At 45.4% G+C, this 16,078-nt stretch overlaps 1 protein-coding gene across 2 annotated transcripts in view; it reads right to left on the bottom strand.

The window, feature by feature from the left end:
• Positions 1-187: 187 nt before the first annotated feature.
• LOC139546675 (semaphorin-5B-like) overlaps positions 188-16,078 on the bottom strand; it is a 155,580-nt gene continuing 139,689 nt past the window's right edge. For both annotated transcript variants that reach the window (XM_071355326.1, XM_071355325.1), the window contains 5 exons: positions 15,375-15,585; positions 13,027-13,234; positions 1,695-1,812; positions 1,116-1,297; positions 188-350 (listed from right to left, as the gene is read on the bottom strand). In XM_071355326.1, the coding sequence (XP_071211427.1) occupies positions 203-350; positions 1,116-1,297; positions 1,695-1,812; positions 13,027-13,234; positions 15,375-15,585 (867 nt within the window). In that variant the 3' untranslated portion in view covers positions 188-202. The remainder of the gene's footprint in view (positions 351-1,115; positions 1,298-1,694; positions 1,813-13,026; positions 13,235-15,374; positions 15,586-16,078) is intronic.

Below are 16,078 nucleotides of genomic sequence, written 5' to 3' on the forward strand. Positions count from 1 at the left end.
GTGCAAAACATGTCTCATAAATTAATCAGTAAATGTCCTTTCTTAGTAAATCACCTATACATGTTTGAGAGTTTTGCTCTTTTGAGTCAAGCGAACATGTTCATTATTCAGCAAAAAAATGACATATGATAAATGTATTACTTAACCAACATTTGTTCACATAGCTCTCTCACAAATAGACCTGCCATCTCCCTCTCTCCTCTCACCTTTCGTCCCTGACGGGGCCCACACACACCCGACCACCGTGACGGGGCGACGGGTTGTTGCAGGTGCGCTGGCGCATCTCAAACCCCGTTCCACAGGTGGTGCTGCACTGTCCCCATGACGACCAGGGGGTCCAGCCTCCGTTTCTACGGCAACAGAAATGTGATGTTATAGGAGGTTCAAAGAATCCTGTAGCACCGTGTGGAAACCAGTTTCAAGATTGAGATGTACATCCAATAAGTCCAATGAGTCCAAACGGAAACGATGGCTTGATGAATACAGAGTAAAACGTTTATTTGTAGAATCTAAAATGAAAAGTTTCAGGTAAAAAAACGGTTCCAATTTTCCAGGTAAACGAAAAAGATTACAGAATTTTTTGCACCAAAACATTAAAGATATTTTCCCTAAAATATGCATTATAGTAGTACAAATTTGTAAGTGCTTAGATTCTGTTTAAGCTCTTTAAGCACTCAACACACTTATGAATATGGCCCTAATTTGTGATTCTGAGAGGGAAGCAAAACCACTTGCTCAGGAGCTAAATGTGACACCAGAAACACATTCTTTAATCTGCTTAAGTGCTCTGTTCCTCTGAAAGCATTTCTCTATATTCAGTAGCCACTTCCAGACAGACAGACAGACATATCTGAGGCTGCATCTAAAATGGCACCCTATCCCCTTATGTACTGCACTACTTTTGACCAGAATTCATGAGTAGTACACTATATAGGGAATGGGTTGTTATTTCACACCCTAAATGAGATGGTGGTTGGTGGTTCGGGTGGAAACATTCCTGTAACTTTCTCCAAATTACCAGGTTTTCCAGAAATCCTGCTTGGAAGGAGGGAAGAAGCAGGAAATCCGCAATCCTCCAATCAGGATCTATATAAATCCCTATTTGTTTTACATACCTGGAACAGTTGGAGACTTCGATGGTGGGCCCCTCACAGTTCCTCCCGCCACAGCGAGCTGGAGGGTTGTCACACTCCCTGGAGCGACACAGACAGGTGCTGGTGCCTTCGCCGTCGTCGTTGCTGCATTGTTGCCACGCTGCCCAGGGTCCAAAGCCACCGATGGTGATCTGGTTCCTCAGCTGAAAATCCACACAGGGCAGAGAGAGAGAGATAAGAGTGTCAGGAAATGTACTGGATATCATTAATCATGTGACAATAACCTTGACACAGGAAAACTGTTATTTTAACTTTATTTAATCAGGAAAGACACCTGAGGCTAAAAACATTTTCCAAGGGCGACCTGGACAAACTGAGTCCCCAAGGCAAACAAACTGTTACAATGTTAAACTGTCAGACTACTACTGTACATGGCCAGAGTCCCCAGGAGAGACCAGGCAGAGTGGAGGTATGCTAGGTTATCAGACAGCCAGCGGTGATGCGGGTCAGCCCAGGGGCTTACCAGTGACAATATTGACACCTAGGGAAATAACAAAACGAGCGGGGTAGGGGAAATTGGGGGTCCCTGTTGGCACTTACCGGACACACAGTGATGTTCTGACTCCACTGGCTCATGTTAGAGCTATCCTCCAGGGTGGTGCATCGCTTCTGTTTCCTGTCCCAGCCACAGTATGGGTCCCTGGCCTCCAGGCATAGCCTACAGGGGGCAAGAGAGATGGAGGAGAGGGGGGGGAGGAGAGGGAGATGGTAAAGGATAGAGAGAGAGCAGTCAGTCAACGCAGTAAACACAAGCAAAGAACACTCACCAGCCCTGTGAGGCCGGCCCACTAAACCATGTACAAATAAACTCACTCTCCCTCCAGGCACACAGCCCGCACCCCTGTGATTCCTAAACTAAGGAGCGTCTGACTAGAGGTAAACAAATCAGTGCCCCCCCCCCCACACACACACACACATACACACACACACACACACACACACACATACAGCCGTGCAGCAACCAAACAGCGATGAAATATGCAAGTTTCCAGTCAAACAGGAGCTTAATGAGGGGTAATTAAATCTAAACCTGTTAATGATGAAGTTAGGCCGTGGGAGACAGGGAGTGAGAGGGAGCGAGAGAAAGATGGGGAGGAAAGAGAGAGCTGGAGAGAGAGGGAGAGAGAGATACTGAGAGTGCAGAGAGAGCAAAAGAAAGAGAGCGAAAGAGAGAAAGAGAGATAAATAGAGAGAAAGAGAGAACTTATTGTAATAAACACATGCAGTCCTTACTGCCCTGTACCAACTCCTGACTGCCTCCCTAGCAGACCTGGGTTCAATAGTATTTGATATCATTTCAAACACTTGATTGAGCTTGTCTGTTGCTGTAGAACCAATAGAAAAGTGAAAAGTCCCAACAAGTTCCAGGCAGGCTAAAGCAAATGCTTGAAGTATTTGAAAAATCTCAGATACTATTTGAACCCATGTCTGCTCCCTATTTCCTGCCTGTACTACCTCTTTACAGCCCCCTTAGCTAGCAGAGAGAAAGAAAGATAATTATATTCTTGGCACCAGCCCCCTTTGTTTATTTGAGTGGGGCCTCTGGTGTTTCAGCTACGAGGTTGAAGCATCACTTTGTGTTGTTACAGAACACACAGCCAAGCCCGAGCCAAGTCCTGCAGTGGGGAAGGTGTTTTAGGAGTTAGTGCTGAGCTGACAAATTGTATCAACCTGCATCAGAGATGGCCTGACACAGAGCTAGAGGGAGAGAGAGGCTATGGGAAGGGATCCATGTTGTTGTGGTGACATCAGAGAGACGGGAACGCTTCTGCTGCACCATAGCTTTAAATGAGTGGTAAATGAGAGGGTGAAGACCTGGCAAGCATAACATGTTGATAATGTTTAGCTGCCTCACCAAGCACTGCTAGTGTGCATTCTGTTTACTCAGACACATAATGCTGCTTACAGACAGACAGACTAAACACTGACACTTAAGAAGAGCATGGTGCAGATCTGAGGTCCAATTACCCTCCGTTACAGTAAGCCAGAAGTCAGGCCCGAGGACACACACACATACCCACCCTCAGGGCACACACCTCAAATCTAAAATGCCTTCAGCTGAAAGAGTTACCCTGGACCTCGTCTCATGAATTACAGTGGTGAAATCACACACACACACACACACACACACACACACACACACACACACACACACACACACACACACACACACACACACACACACACACACACACACACACACACACACACACACACACACACACACACACACACACACACACACACACACACACACCGATGAAAGCCAGCCATCCATGTAAGCTCTTAAGACTATGAAAATTCGTCAGCTTGAAAAGAATGCTGAGTTGACGTTTTTGACGAGCGCAGTGAGCGAGAGGGGCAGTGGAGGACGGGTTTACCAGAGAGAAAAGGAGAGCCACCCTGCAGTACAAACATCACCGCAGGGCAGGGCATGCCAACCGTCCCGTCTGCTCACCTTACTGTAACAATGGGCCTCATAGGAATACTTTCGATAAAGAGATTGGGGGTAATCCTGCTCTCTCTCTTTCACATGGACGCACATACAAGCATACACACACACACACACACACACACACACACACACACACACACACACACACACACACACACACACACACACACACACACACACACACACACACACACACACACACACACACACACACACACACACACACACACACACACACACACACAGTAAGCTAAACCCACTAGTCTGCACTGTAAATCGTACAAAAAAGGTGCTGTCCAGAATGTAAAATGGATATTTGGCTGTCCCCATAGGAGAACCCTTTTTCCACCCCTCAGTGGAAAAGGCCCTTCATGGAACCCAAAAGGGTTCTCCCTGGAACCAAAAAGGTTCTACCTGGAACCAAAAAGAGTTCTTCGAAGGGTTCTCCTATGGGAATATCCAAACATCCATTTTAGGTTCTAGATAGCACCTTTTTTTGTAAGATTTACAGTGCTGACTAGTGGGTTTGGCTCCGATCCATCTGACCTTTCTCCAGCTGCATCAACTGTTGGCCAGTCAAAGCTCTCAACATTTATATAACAAAACAGGTCATTGTAACAGTAAAGGAGATCAGCCAGCCAGCTACAGACAAGGCTCTGATGTAGGCTCTGTAAGGGATGAAGTGGGAGCAGGTACACTCAGAAAGAGTAGAACCATGTACGGTTCTTCAGTTTGTTCCCATAAGGGAACCCTTTTTGGTGCTAGGTAGATCCCTTTACAGAGTCACATTATGCTGGCTTGAAAAGTAGTTTTACTCCTGCTTTTCAGGCCACATCAGGCCTGCAAGTCACATTATGCTGGTTTGCAAAGTGATGTTTCAATTCCTATTGGAATCCAGCCAGAGTTAGTATAGCCAACAAGTGAAATGTTTAATCACCCGCAACCTGTATTCAGAATGACTGCCAGCGTAGGGCAGATTAAATACTGAGTACCTCAATCATCTAAACTGGAATAACCATCTCAGTCACATGTGCAACAAGTCAAATTACTAACAGATTGGATCAACCAAATAAAATAAAAAACTTTATTTAACTAGACAAGTCAGTTAAAAACAAATTCTTATTTTCAATGATGGCCTACGAACAGTGGGTTACCTGCCTTATTCAGGGGCAGAACGACAGCATTTTACATTGTCAGCTCAGGGATTCGATCTTGCAACCTTTCGGTTATTAGTCTAACACTCTAACCACTAGGCTACCTGCCGCCCAATGACTGTACATGCAAAAACACATATTAAAACAAACAATTCTGAAAATCACCATACAATAGAGCATGCTGGGAAATATGATATATGGCTTGATGTAGAACCCTTCTTGCTTTCCAAAGAATAATGTTTGTCTTCCAAAGAATCATCAAATAACCCTTTCTTCCAAAAACTGTTCTTAGGATGTTAAAGGTTCTAGGTAGAACCCTTTGCCTTACAAAGAACCCTTGTCTCCCAAAGGGGATTTTTCAGATCAAAACGGTTCTTGGTAGAATCCTATCCCTCTGCAAAGAACCCATTTGGAACCCTTTTTTCTAAGAGTCTACATGTGATGGAGTCTGCTGATAGAGAGGAATGTGGGATTTGCACGGTGTTGGGGAGTAGCGCACTACATGTTGTCAAATCAAATTGAATCAAATTGTATTTGTCACATGCTCCAAATACAACAAATACAACCTTAAAGTGAAATGCTTACTAATGGGCTCTTAAGTAAAGTATAATTTTCTCAAGGGAAGCTGTAGTGTAAATGAACTTAAGTAATTGGTAGCTTGGTAAACTATATTTTCAGAGTAACTTCCCCAACAATGGTTTTGTAGTGTGTGTGTGTGTGTGTGTGTGTGTGTGTGTGTGTGTGTGTGTGTGTGTGTGTGTGTGTGTGTGTGTGTGTGTGTGTGTGTGTGTGTGTGTGTGTGTGTGTGTGTGTGTGTGGGTGTGTGTGTTTGAATGACTGTGAGAGAGAAGACTAAGGGAGATATAAAGATTAAAGGAAAGAGAGAAGGAGAGAAGGCTTCTGTATGGTTCTGACACCAACCCAAGACACCATACTGATATTTAATTCACCAGCCTCTTTTAGCGGTGACATAGCACACTATATCAAAACAGCGAAGCCACAAAACAAAACATGGGCTGTTAAATTTTAAACAGAGCGACCGGCAACAATAAACCAAACGATAAAACAATGTGGCTTGGCTGTCGACAGACAGCTTGTATAAATCTCCAAGTTCGCCATGGGGCTTAATGGACATTTTAAAAGGGATTGTGAGAGCTGTAAACCTGTGGTCCTTTACTAGGCCTTTTAATAGAAAGTCATAAAACAGCAGTTATCACTTTCCGTTTAACTGCAAATCATGACCTCATAATTGTAAACAAGACAGCGACAGACAGACAGGTTGTGTAAATATTCTGATTAGAAATGTAAGCTGTGATAGCCAATAGGCATATTGGGGACATCTGAAATGCGAATGGAGGGCAGCTTCCTGAATGGCTGTACAGTACAGTATAGCAACGTGTATTACCTAATTAATCATCATAAAACATTTCTTAAAAATACACAGCGTACAGCAATTGAAATACACAGATCTTGTGAATCCAGACAATATTTCAGATTTTCTAAGTGTTTTACAGCGAAAACACAATATATCGTTATATTAGCATACCACATGAGCTAACATCACCCCAGCATTGATTCAAGGCAAAAAGCGCGATAACGTTATCACCACCAAAATATATAAATTTTTTCACTAACCTTCTCAGAATTCTTCAGATGACAGTCCTGTAACATCATATTACACAATGCATATAGAGTTTGTTCGAAAATGTGCATATTTAGCATCACAAATCGTGGTTATGCTATGTAATCAGTCAAAACATGGCATGCATTTGGCCGGCGCCATCTTGGAAGGGCACCTAAGTTTACGATTATTTATCGATTAGATTGACAAAAAAAAATACAGGTTGGACAGCTAATGAAAGATGCATTGGTTATTAATGCAACCGCTGATTTAGATTTTTAAAATTAACGTTACTAGACATACAGTGTGCGTTACAGCCAGACTAGTGCCGCAATAATGGCCGAAGCGTACGTACATTTTTCCACATAAATACGGAATAAAATCATAAATAGCTCTTACTTTTGGACGAGCTTCCATCAGAATCTTGGGCAAGGTGTCCTTTTGTCCAAAAGAATCATTGCTTTGTTGTAAAACGTCCACTTCAACTTCGGAACTAGCAGCTAACATTAGCTACGTGGCACACACATGTCCAAATCCTCAAACGCAATACTACGAAAATTCCGAAAATAGCAATATACTCACATAAACTGATATAAATCGGTTTCAAATAACTTCGTTATGATGTTTCTAGCACCACTATCGAATTAAATCACAGACGGATGTATTTAGCTCCCGATGAACAAGAGCTATTCAACATGCCATTCTGATGTCCTCTCTTGCGCCTTGGCGAGCGTCCAAAAGAACGTACATGTCACTCCATTGCCTTTTATAAACTCTGAGAAATACGTAGAGACTCCATTCCACTTCTCATTGGTTACTGACATCCAGGGGAAGGCGGGTGCAGTTCATTTCGATCCATAGGGCACACACAGAGCTTTAAACTGATCTGAGAACAGAGACTATTTTTCTGACCTTCGCATGTCCTGTCATGATTTTCGCTGTAGAAAGAGTTCTGGTTCACCCACAGACATAATTCAAACGGTTTTAGAAACTAGAGATTGTTTTCTATCCAATAGTAATAATAATATGCATATTGTACGAGCAAGAATTGAGTATGAGGCAGTTTAATTTGGAGATGATATTTTCCAAAGTGGAAACAGCACCCCCTGTATTGAGAAAAGGTTAACAGCACTGTGTTTTAGAACCCTGTTGACAGGCTGGCGGCAGCACCAGACAGACCATAAATTGGCTCTGCTGAGGACTGAAGAGGACCGGTGGGTGGAATTAAAATTTTTCTCACACAGACAATAAAACACTGGATTTATTCAGGGCTCCTGGGACGCTCTGGAGATGTTAAGGCCAGAATACTGTATATAAAGAGGTTATTATTATCCCCAGGGCCCAACCTCAGGACTCAATGCTGATGACAAGGGTTTATAAGATTAAAAAATGCTCAGGGGCATTACAATAAACTTGAGAATTGAATAGTTCCCACCTGTAAAAGCAAATAACTATTATTTTGCATGAGGGTCCGTGGAATACAGCTGTAGACATGGTTGCTATCCACAAATGGTCTGATTGTGAAAATAATTTAATAAACAATGAAAACACATGAAGTTCCCTGAGCTAGAGAGCATCAGGAAATCATTGAACTTCTACACTGGAGGGAAAATGAGCTGGTCATGTTCATGGTGAACACACCGAGACAGCCACTTTGTGGTTTCATGATGTTGATATAAACTCCTGCAGCACAGACCCACTAGTCTGCTACCTCCCCTGACTGGCTGGTTGCAGCTACAGTAGTACTGTAAATCACAAAGCAAGCAAAACTCCCACTCCTACTCTGTCTTCACCTTCACCACCTAAACATCAAGGGTACTACACTTAAGAGGTTGGCAGGGAAGTAGGGGTAAGTGGTTAGCATCTCGAGGGCTTCTATCCTGATTTAACACATTCACAACATTATTACACCACTCCCAATCCTGCCATTGAGCTGTATGTATGGACCTGGAACACCTTGCCTCAGTGAAAGTGTTGACAGAGCTACTTTGCTGGCGCAGCTTGGCTACAACGTATCACTACCATGCAAACAACACTGCAGCCGCTGCAGAATAAATAAGGCTACTTACAGAAAGTGGAGGTGAGAGAGTGAGAGAGGGCGAGTTCGAGAGGGAAAACACAGAGAGAAGGAGAGAGAGAGATTGAGAGTGGAGGTGGAGGCTGTACTTAGCAGTAGGTAGTGGCCATTGGGGAGGTCAGATGTAATTTTCACTAAGAGAGGGCAGACTATACCACCTCTGTAGGCGGTGCAGCACATAGCAGTAAGTCACCACTAAACAGACAACACTGTGCAAAGCAATATGGCTGATTTGATCCCTAAACAGACACCAGGCACCCTGTACCGTACAAAGCTGTACACATTAGCTAAACATACACTGAGCGTACAAAACATTAGGAACACCTTCCTAATATTGAGTTGCACCCCTTTTTACCCTCAGAACAGCCTCAATTCATCAGGACATGGACTCTGCAAGGTGTCCAAAGCATTCCACAGGGATGCTGACCCATGTTGACTCCAATGCTTCCCACAGTGTGTCAAGTTGGCTGGATGTCCTTTGGGTGGTGGACCATTCTTGATACACACGGGAAACTGTTGCGTGTGAAAAACCCAGCAGCATTGCAGTTCTTGACACTCAAACTGGTGCGCCTGGCACCTACTATCATACCCTGTTCAAAGGCACTTACAATCTTTGTCTTGCCCATTCACCCTCTGAAAGGCAACAAATATTTTAAAAAAGGATAATAATAACTGCACTTAAACATTATGAGTTTTCCCAGTGCTGTATTTCCATTAACAACCTATCCATTCATGCTAATACAGGGGACAAACACAGAACCAATAATTTCCTTCTCTGGTTGAACACTAGTATAGTACTGCCATTCATGTGGTAACAGAGGATCCTTTTCCAGAGCGAGTGGTTATCTCTGTAAAAAAACGGATAACTTTAAAGTTAAAAATAACCCATGCCATGGCCTCTGTAGCTTTTCTATACAAGACTGCTCCATAGAAACCTCCATTGTGTCACACAGAGGGGGCTGAAGAAGCCAATATGAATTGATGTATTGCTGTAGTTCCACTAGTTATTATGAGGTTTCATTATGAAAGGCTGTATGTGTGAATGGGACTGGGAGGGCCACCCACAGATCAGGCTAGGCCACTGACCGACTGGAGAATAGCCTGGCCGGGTCAGCCAACAGACACAGTCAGCAGGACAATGGGACTAGTGTTTTGTCACCCCACCTGGTGGGTGTCCTTCATAAGACCCACTGACATCCGCCACGCCTACGGAGAAAGAGTGGGACAGAGAAAGGGAGAGGTCCTCTTTGGATAATCCAAGTCAGAAAGACATAACCTCTTTATAGGCTTCTGGCAGAGTGTTGTTGTCCTGGGACTGTCTCCTGCAGACTGATGTAATAACACAGAGGCAGAGTGTTGTTGTCCTCGGACTGTCTCTTGCAGACTGATGTACTAACACAGAGGCAGAGTGTTGTTGTACTGGGACTGTCTCCTGCAGACTGATTTAATAACACAGAGGCAGAGTGTTGTTGTCCTGGGACTGTCTCCTGCAGACTGATTTAATAACACAGAGGCAGAGTGTTGTTGTCCTGGGGCTGTCTCCTGCAGACTGATTTAATAACACAGAGGCAGAGTGTTGTTGTACTGGGGCTGTCTCCTGCAGACTGATTTAATAACACAGAGGCAGAGTGTTGTTGTCCTGGGGCTGTCTCCTGCAGACTGATTTAATAACACAGAGGCAGAGTGTTGTTGTACTGGGGCTGTCTCCTGCAGACTGATTTAATAACACAGAGGCAGAGTGTTGTTGTCCTGGGGCTGTCTCCTGCAGACTGATGTAATAACACAGAGGCAGAGTGTTGTTGTCCTGGGGCTGTCTCCTGCAGACTGATTTAATAACACAGAGGCAGAGTGTTGTTGTCCTGGGACTGTCTCCTGCAGACTGATATAATAACACAGAGGCAGAGTGTTGTTGTCCTGGGGCTGTCTCCTGCAGACTGATTTAATAACACAGAGGCAGAGTGTTGTTGTCCTGGGACTGTCTCCTGCAGACTGATATAATAACACAGAGGCAGAGTGTTGTTGTCCTGGGGCTGTCTCCTGCAGACTGATGTAATAACACAGAGGCAGAGTGTTGTTGTCCTGGGGCTGTCTCCTGCAGACTGATGTAATAACACAGAGGCAGAGTGTTGTTGTCCTGGGGCTGTCTCCTGCAGACTGATTTAATAACACAGAGGCAGAGTGTTGTTGTCACTGGGGCTGTCTCCTGCAGACTGATGTTGATGACCCAGAGGCAGAGTGTTGTTGTCCTGGGGCTGTACTCCTGCAGACTGATGTAATAACACAGAGGCAGAGTGTTGTTGTCCGTGGGGCTGTCTACCTGCAGACTGATTTAATAACACAGAGGCAGAGTGTTGTTGTCCTGGGACTGTCTCCTGCAGACTGATGTGGTAGATAACACAGAGGCAGAGTGTTGTTGTCCTGGGCTTGCTGTTCTCTCTGCAGTACTGATGTGATAACACAGAGGCAGGTAGTTGTCCTGGGGCTGTCTCCTGCGGACTGATGCAAAGACGGTGCGGATGCCTGCAGACTGATATAATAACACAGAGGCAGAGTGTTGTTGTCCTGGGGGCTGTCTCCTGCAGACTGATGTAATAACACAGAGGCAGAGTGTTGTTGTCCTGGGTGTCTGCCTGCAGACTGATGTAATAACACAGAGGCAGAGTGTTGTTGTCCTGGGGCTGTCTCCTGCAGACTGATGTAATAACACAGAGGCAGAGTGTTGTTGTCCTGGGGTGTCCTCCTGCAGACTGATATAATAACACAGAGGCAGAGTGTTGTTGTCCTGGGGCTGTCTCCTGCAGACTGATGTAATAACACAGAGGCAGAGTGTTGTTGTACTGGGGCTGTCTCCTGCAGACTGTATATAATAACACAGAGGCAGAGTGTTGTTGTCCTGGGGCTGTCTCCTGCAGACTGATGTAATAACACAGAGGCGGAGGGCTGAGACACAGAATAGCCTGGGAGTGCAATGACAAACAATATGCAAAGACAGAAAATAGAACCATGTCAATTTCTGTGTAAATCCTGTTTGTGTCTGTATCTATGGCTGTGAAATGTATGCATTCTGCATGAACTTTTCTTTGAATAAGATTTCCTAAAAGCATAAACTAAAGACTAATAAGCCCTTCACACTTTCCTGCCGACCTTAGATATCACAATAAATCACAGTGATTGACAGCCCGTCACCTGTCATGTATATTTGCAGTTCTGCGTGGTTTTCTCTCTCTGTGTCCCCTGACAACTGACTGTGTCTGCTACTGAGGCTGGCAGATATAAGGCAGCACGCAGGATTAAGGACATGTTCCCCTGGTGTGCCCTTGAAGCCCAGTGTGATTATTCCACCCCACTGTGTTTTAAATAGGCCTGGCTACCGAGGCTTCCGCTCTGCTCTGCTCTCACATCTCCTCACTCACACCTTGTTTAGTATTCACCACTGTACCTGATGGAGAGGAGTGAGTGTGTGTGCGCATCTGTGTGTGTGTTACCGCTGGTGACATGTGATGGAGAAAGGAGCGAGCTGATTCATCATATGCATGAGCCCCCCCCACCCACACACGCGCGCACGCGCACGCACACACCTCCACATACAACAATCTCCTATACAGTCGGTTGCCCTTCATGCACACCCGCACGCGTATATTGCACAGCGAGCTGACAAAGCATGGATGCAGCTCTAGAGAGTTGATTGAAAGCATTGATGAAATGCATAAGGCCTGACAAACAGAGAGCAGAGAGAGAGAGGGAGAGAGGGAGAGGGGAGGGCTTTTCTCCTCCTCACTCAGCTGTGTGAGAGAGAGAGGGGAGGTTTAGATGAACGACAGAGGCAGCCATCAGGCAGCTTATTCTGGAGATGACAGCCAGAGCATTGAGCAGAGCTCACACTCAGAGACTCATATTGAACTGGCAGAAGTCAGGCAGGGCAGAGTCTGAGCCACACGTCTCCCACTAAATGAGCCTGAATCAGAGAGACAGTAAAAGATAAAGGCTTCCTTCCTTTCTCTGTTCTCACTCTTTTTAGAAACACTGCTTCGTTAATTAAAAGCAACACCGCAACAAATTAAATGTGTTATTGTTTTGGTAGTGTATCATCAAATAATGAATATATTAGTACAGAGTCCCAAGGGATAAGACTACACAGTCAGTTACTCAGGCTGGTATAATTCTAGCACTTTATACTCAAGGCAAGTGACTATAAGTAAGCAATAAACAACACGCTGTACATTTCTATGGTAATATACCACAACCAGTGATGTAGTGGTAAAAAAATAAGTGTGCAATCTCTGATTGCCGGTAGCGGTGAAAAAAGTAACGCCTCCTATACTTTCATTGTTTTTTTCCGCGAAAGGTTGGTAAGATGTGTCTACTTGCGTTAACCATCCACTATACCACTGACCACAACCCTGAGAAGACATGCAGAATGTGGAATCATTCTCAGTCTGAGACACTCATGTCTCAGTCTTGTAGTTGCAGCTTTTGCTCACCTGTACTCTTCCATAAGGTTGGGTTTGTTGGCCAGGTTGGCTTTTATTGCACTTGTACAAAACAGAAAAACGTAAGAAACTCACATCTCAGTCTTGTAGTTGGAGCATCTCTCCAGAGGGATCTTCAGAACTCTGTTGTTGAGTCCTACGAACAGTGACCTATCACTTTGAAGGATCTGCAGGCTCAAGATTGGCTCCTGCACCCCAGCGGGGAAGAGCTGGATTTCCTCCAGGTAACACCCTTGAAGGCTCTTATTGGTGGTCGCAAGAGCCTTCAGGATGGTGCCGTACTCTGATTGGAGGAGAGAGGAGGAAGAAGATGATGAGAAATCATTGATTGTACTGTATACAGCCTAGAGTCAAGAGGTTTTCCCATTCAGGTCATGTGGCTAGGAAAAACTCAGAGCTCTATAATATATCATTTGGCTGGACAGCTAGTGAAGTGTTAAAAAAAAATATATATATATATACACTGCTCAAAAAAATAAAGGGAACACTTAAACAACACAATGTAACTTCAAGTCAATCACACTTCTGTGAAATCAAACTGTCCACTTAGGAAGCAACACTGATTGACAATAAATTTCACATGCTGTTGTGCAAATGGAATAGACAAAAGGTGGAAATTATAGGCAATTAGCAAGACACCCCCAATAAAGGAGTGGTTCTGCAGGTGGTGACCACAGACCACTTCTTAGTTCCTCTGCTTCCTGGCTGATGTTTTGGTCACTTTTGAATGCTGGCGGTGCTTTCACTCTAGTGGTAGCATGAGACGGAGTCTACAACCCACACAAGTGGCTCAGGTAGTGCAGCTCATCCAGGATGGCACATCAATGCCAGCTGTGGCAAGAAGGTTTGCTGTGTCTGTCAGCGTAGTGTCCAGAGCATGGAGGCGCTACCAGGAGACAGGCCAGTACATCAGGAGACGTGGAGGAGGCCGTAGGAGGGCAACAACCCAGCAGCAGGACCGCTACCTCCGCCTTTGTGCAAGGAGGAGCAGGTGGAGCACTGCCAGAGCCCTGCAAAATGACCTCCAGCAGGCCACAAATGTGCATGTGTCTGCTCAAACGGTCAGAAACAGACTCCATGAGGGTGGTTTGAGGGCCCGACGTCCACAGGTGGGGGTTGTGCTTACAGCCCAACACCGTGCAGGACGTTTGGCATTTGCCAGAGAACACCAAGATTGGCAAATTCGCCACTGGCGCCCTGTGCTCTTCACAGATGAAAGCAGGTTCACACTGAGCACATGAGCACATGTGACAGACGTGACAGAGTCTGGAGACGCCGTGGAGAACGTTCTGCTGCCTGCAACATCCTCCAGCATGACCGGTTTGGCGGTGGGTCAGTCATGGTGTGGGGTGGCATTTTTTGGGGGGGCCGCACAGCCCTCCATGTGCTCGCCAGAGGTAGCCTGACTGCCATTAGGTACCGAGATGAGATCCTCAGACCCCTTGTGAGACCATATGCTGGTGCGATTGGCCCTGGGTTCCTCCTAATGCAAGACAATGCTAGACCTCATGTGGCTGGAGTGTGTCAGCAGTTCCTGCAAGAGGAAGGCATTGATGCTATGGACTGGCCCGCCCATTCCCCAGACCTGAATCCAATTGAGCACATCTGGGACATCATGTCTCGCTCCATCCACCAACGCCACGTTGCACCACAGACTGTCCAGGAGTTGGCGGATGCTTTAGTCCAGGTCTGGGAGGAGATCCCTCAGGAGACCATCCGCCACCTCATCAGGAGCATGCCCAGGCGTTGTAGGGAGGTCATACAGGCACGTGGAGTCCACACACACTACTGAGACTCATTTTGACTTGTTTTAAGGACATTACATCAAAGTTGGATCAGCCTTTAGTGTGGTTTTCCACTTTAATTTTGAGTGTGACTCCAAATCCAGACCTCCATGGGTTGATAAATTTGATTTACATTGATCATTTTTGTGTGATTTTGTTGTCAGCACATTCAACTATGTAAAGAAAAAAGTATTTAATAAGAATATTTCATTCATTCAGATCTAGGATGTGTTATTTTAGTGTTCCCTTTATTTTTTTGAGCAGTGTATATATCATTTTTTTAAATTATAACAGCGCGCATCCAACCCAGAAACCAGCCGCATCAATGTGTCGGAGGAAACACCGTACACCTAGCGACCTGGTCAGCGGGCACTGCGCCCGGCCCGCGATGATATCCCTACCGGCCAAACCCTCCCTAACCCGGACGACGCTGGGCCAATTGTGCGCCGCCCCATGGACCTCCCGGTCGCGGCCGGCTGCGACAGAGCCTGGGCTCGAACCCAGAGTCTCTGGTGGCATCACTGCGCCACCCGGGAGGCCCTAGGTTTCTTCCTTCTAGGGAGATTTACCTAGATAATGTGCCCTTTCCTTTATAATTCAATTTAATTGATTGACCCCTGACCTTTGAACTCGACTGACCTGTGCCGATGTACATGACATGGTAGAGTGTGTCGTGACCCTGTACAATGTCCACCACCAGTCTGGAGAAGCGCACGTCATCCTGCATGACCAAGGGGTCCACAGAGACGGGCTGCACCACGTCGTTCATCAGGTACAGCCGTTGGGCGTCCTGGAGGCTGCGCTCCGTCAGACCATCGTTAGGACCGCCGTCATCATCTATGGTACCACACTGAGGGGAGGGGGGATGGGAAGGGAGAAAGGGGGAGAGAGACAGGGAAGGGAGGGAAAGGGGGGGATGAGAGAGGAGTGAGAGAGCAGGAGAAAGAGGGAAGAAAGGCACAGGGAAAGAAAGAAAAAGAAAGAAAGAGAGAAAGAAAGAAAGAAAAGTTAACTGAAAAGGAATAATACTTCATCTTAATAGTCATTGTTGCTTTGAATAAATCAATACTATGCCTCTGCCTGTGGTCATTTCCTTCTCATTTTCTCCTCCAGTAATCACGCTTATTCACACCTACAATACTGTTACACTGTAATGATTGTTGTTTGGCAAACAACATCTCTGTGTCTGGCAAGCTACAGCAACAATATGCTTTTGAAATGCCGAATGACATGAATTTCTTCATAAAGCTACAGTTGCATTGCTAAAATGTAAATTATGTGGGCTTTGGGGTGCATAATCCCTGGTTCTTATATGCAGTGCCACCGAGATGCAGTCTGTTAGT

Source organism: Salvelinus alpinus, chromosome 20 (assembly GCF_045679555.1).
Source record: "Salvelinus alpinus chromosome 20, SLU_Salpinus.1, whole genome shotgun sequence".
Classification (NCBI taxonomy): Eukaryota; Metazoa; Chordata; class Actinopteri; order Salmoniformes; family Salmonidae; genus Salvelinus; species Salvelinus alpinus.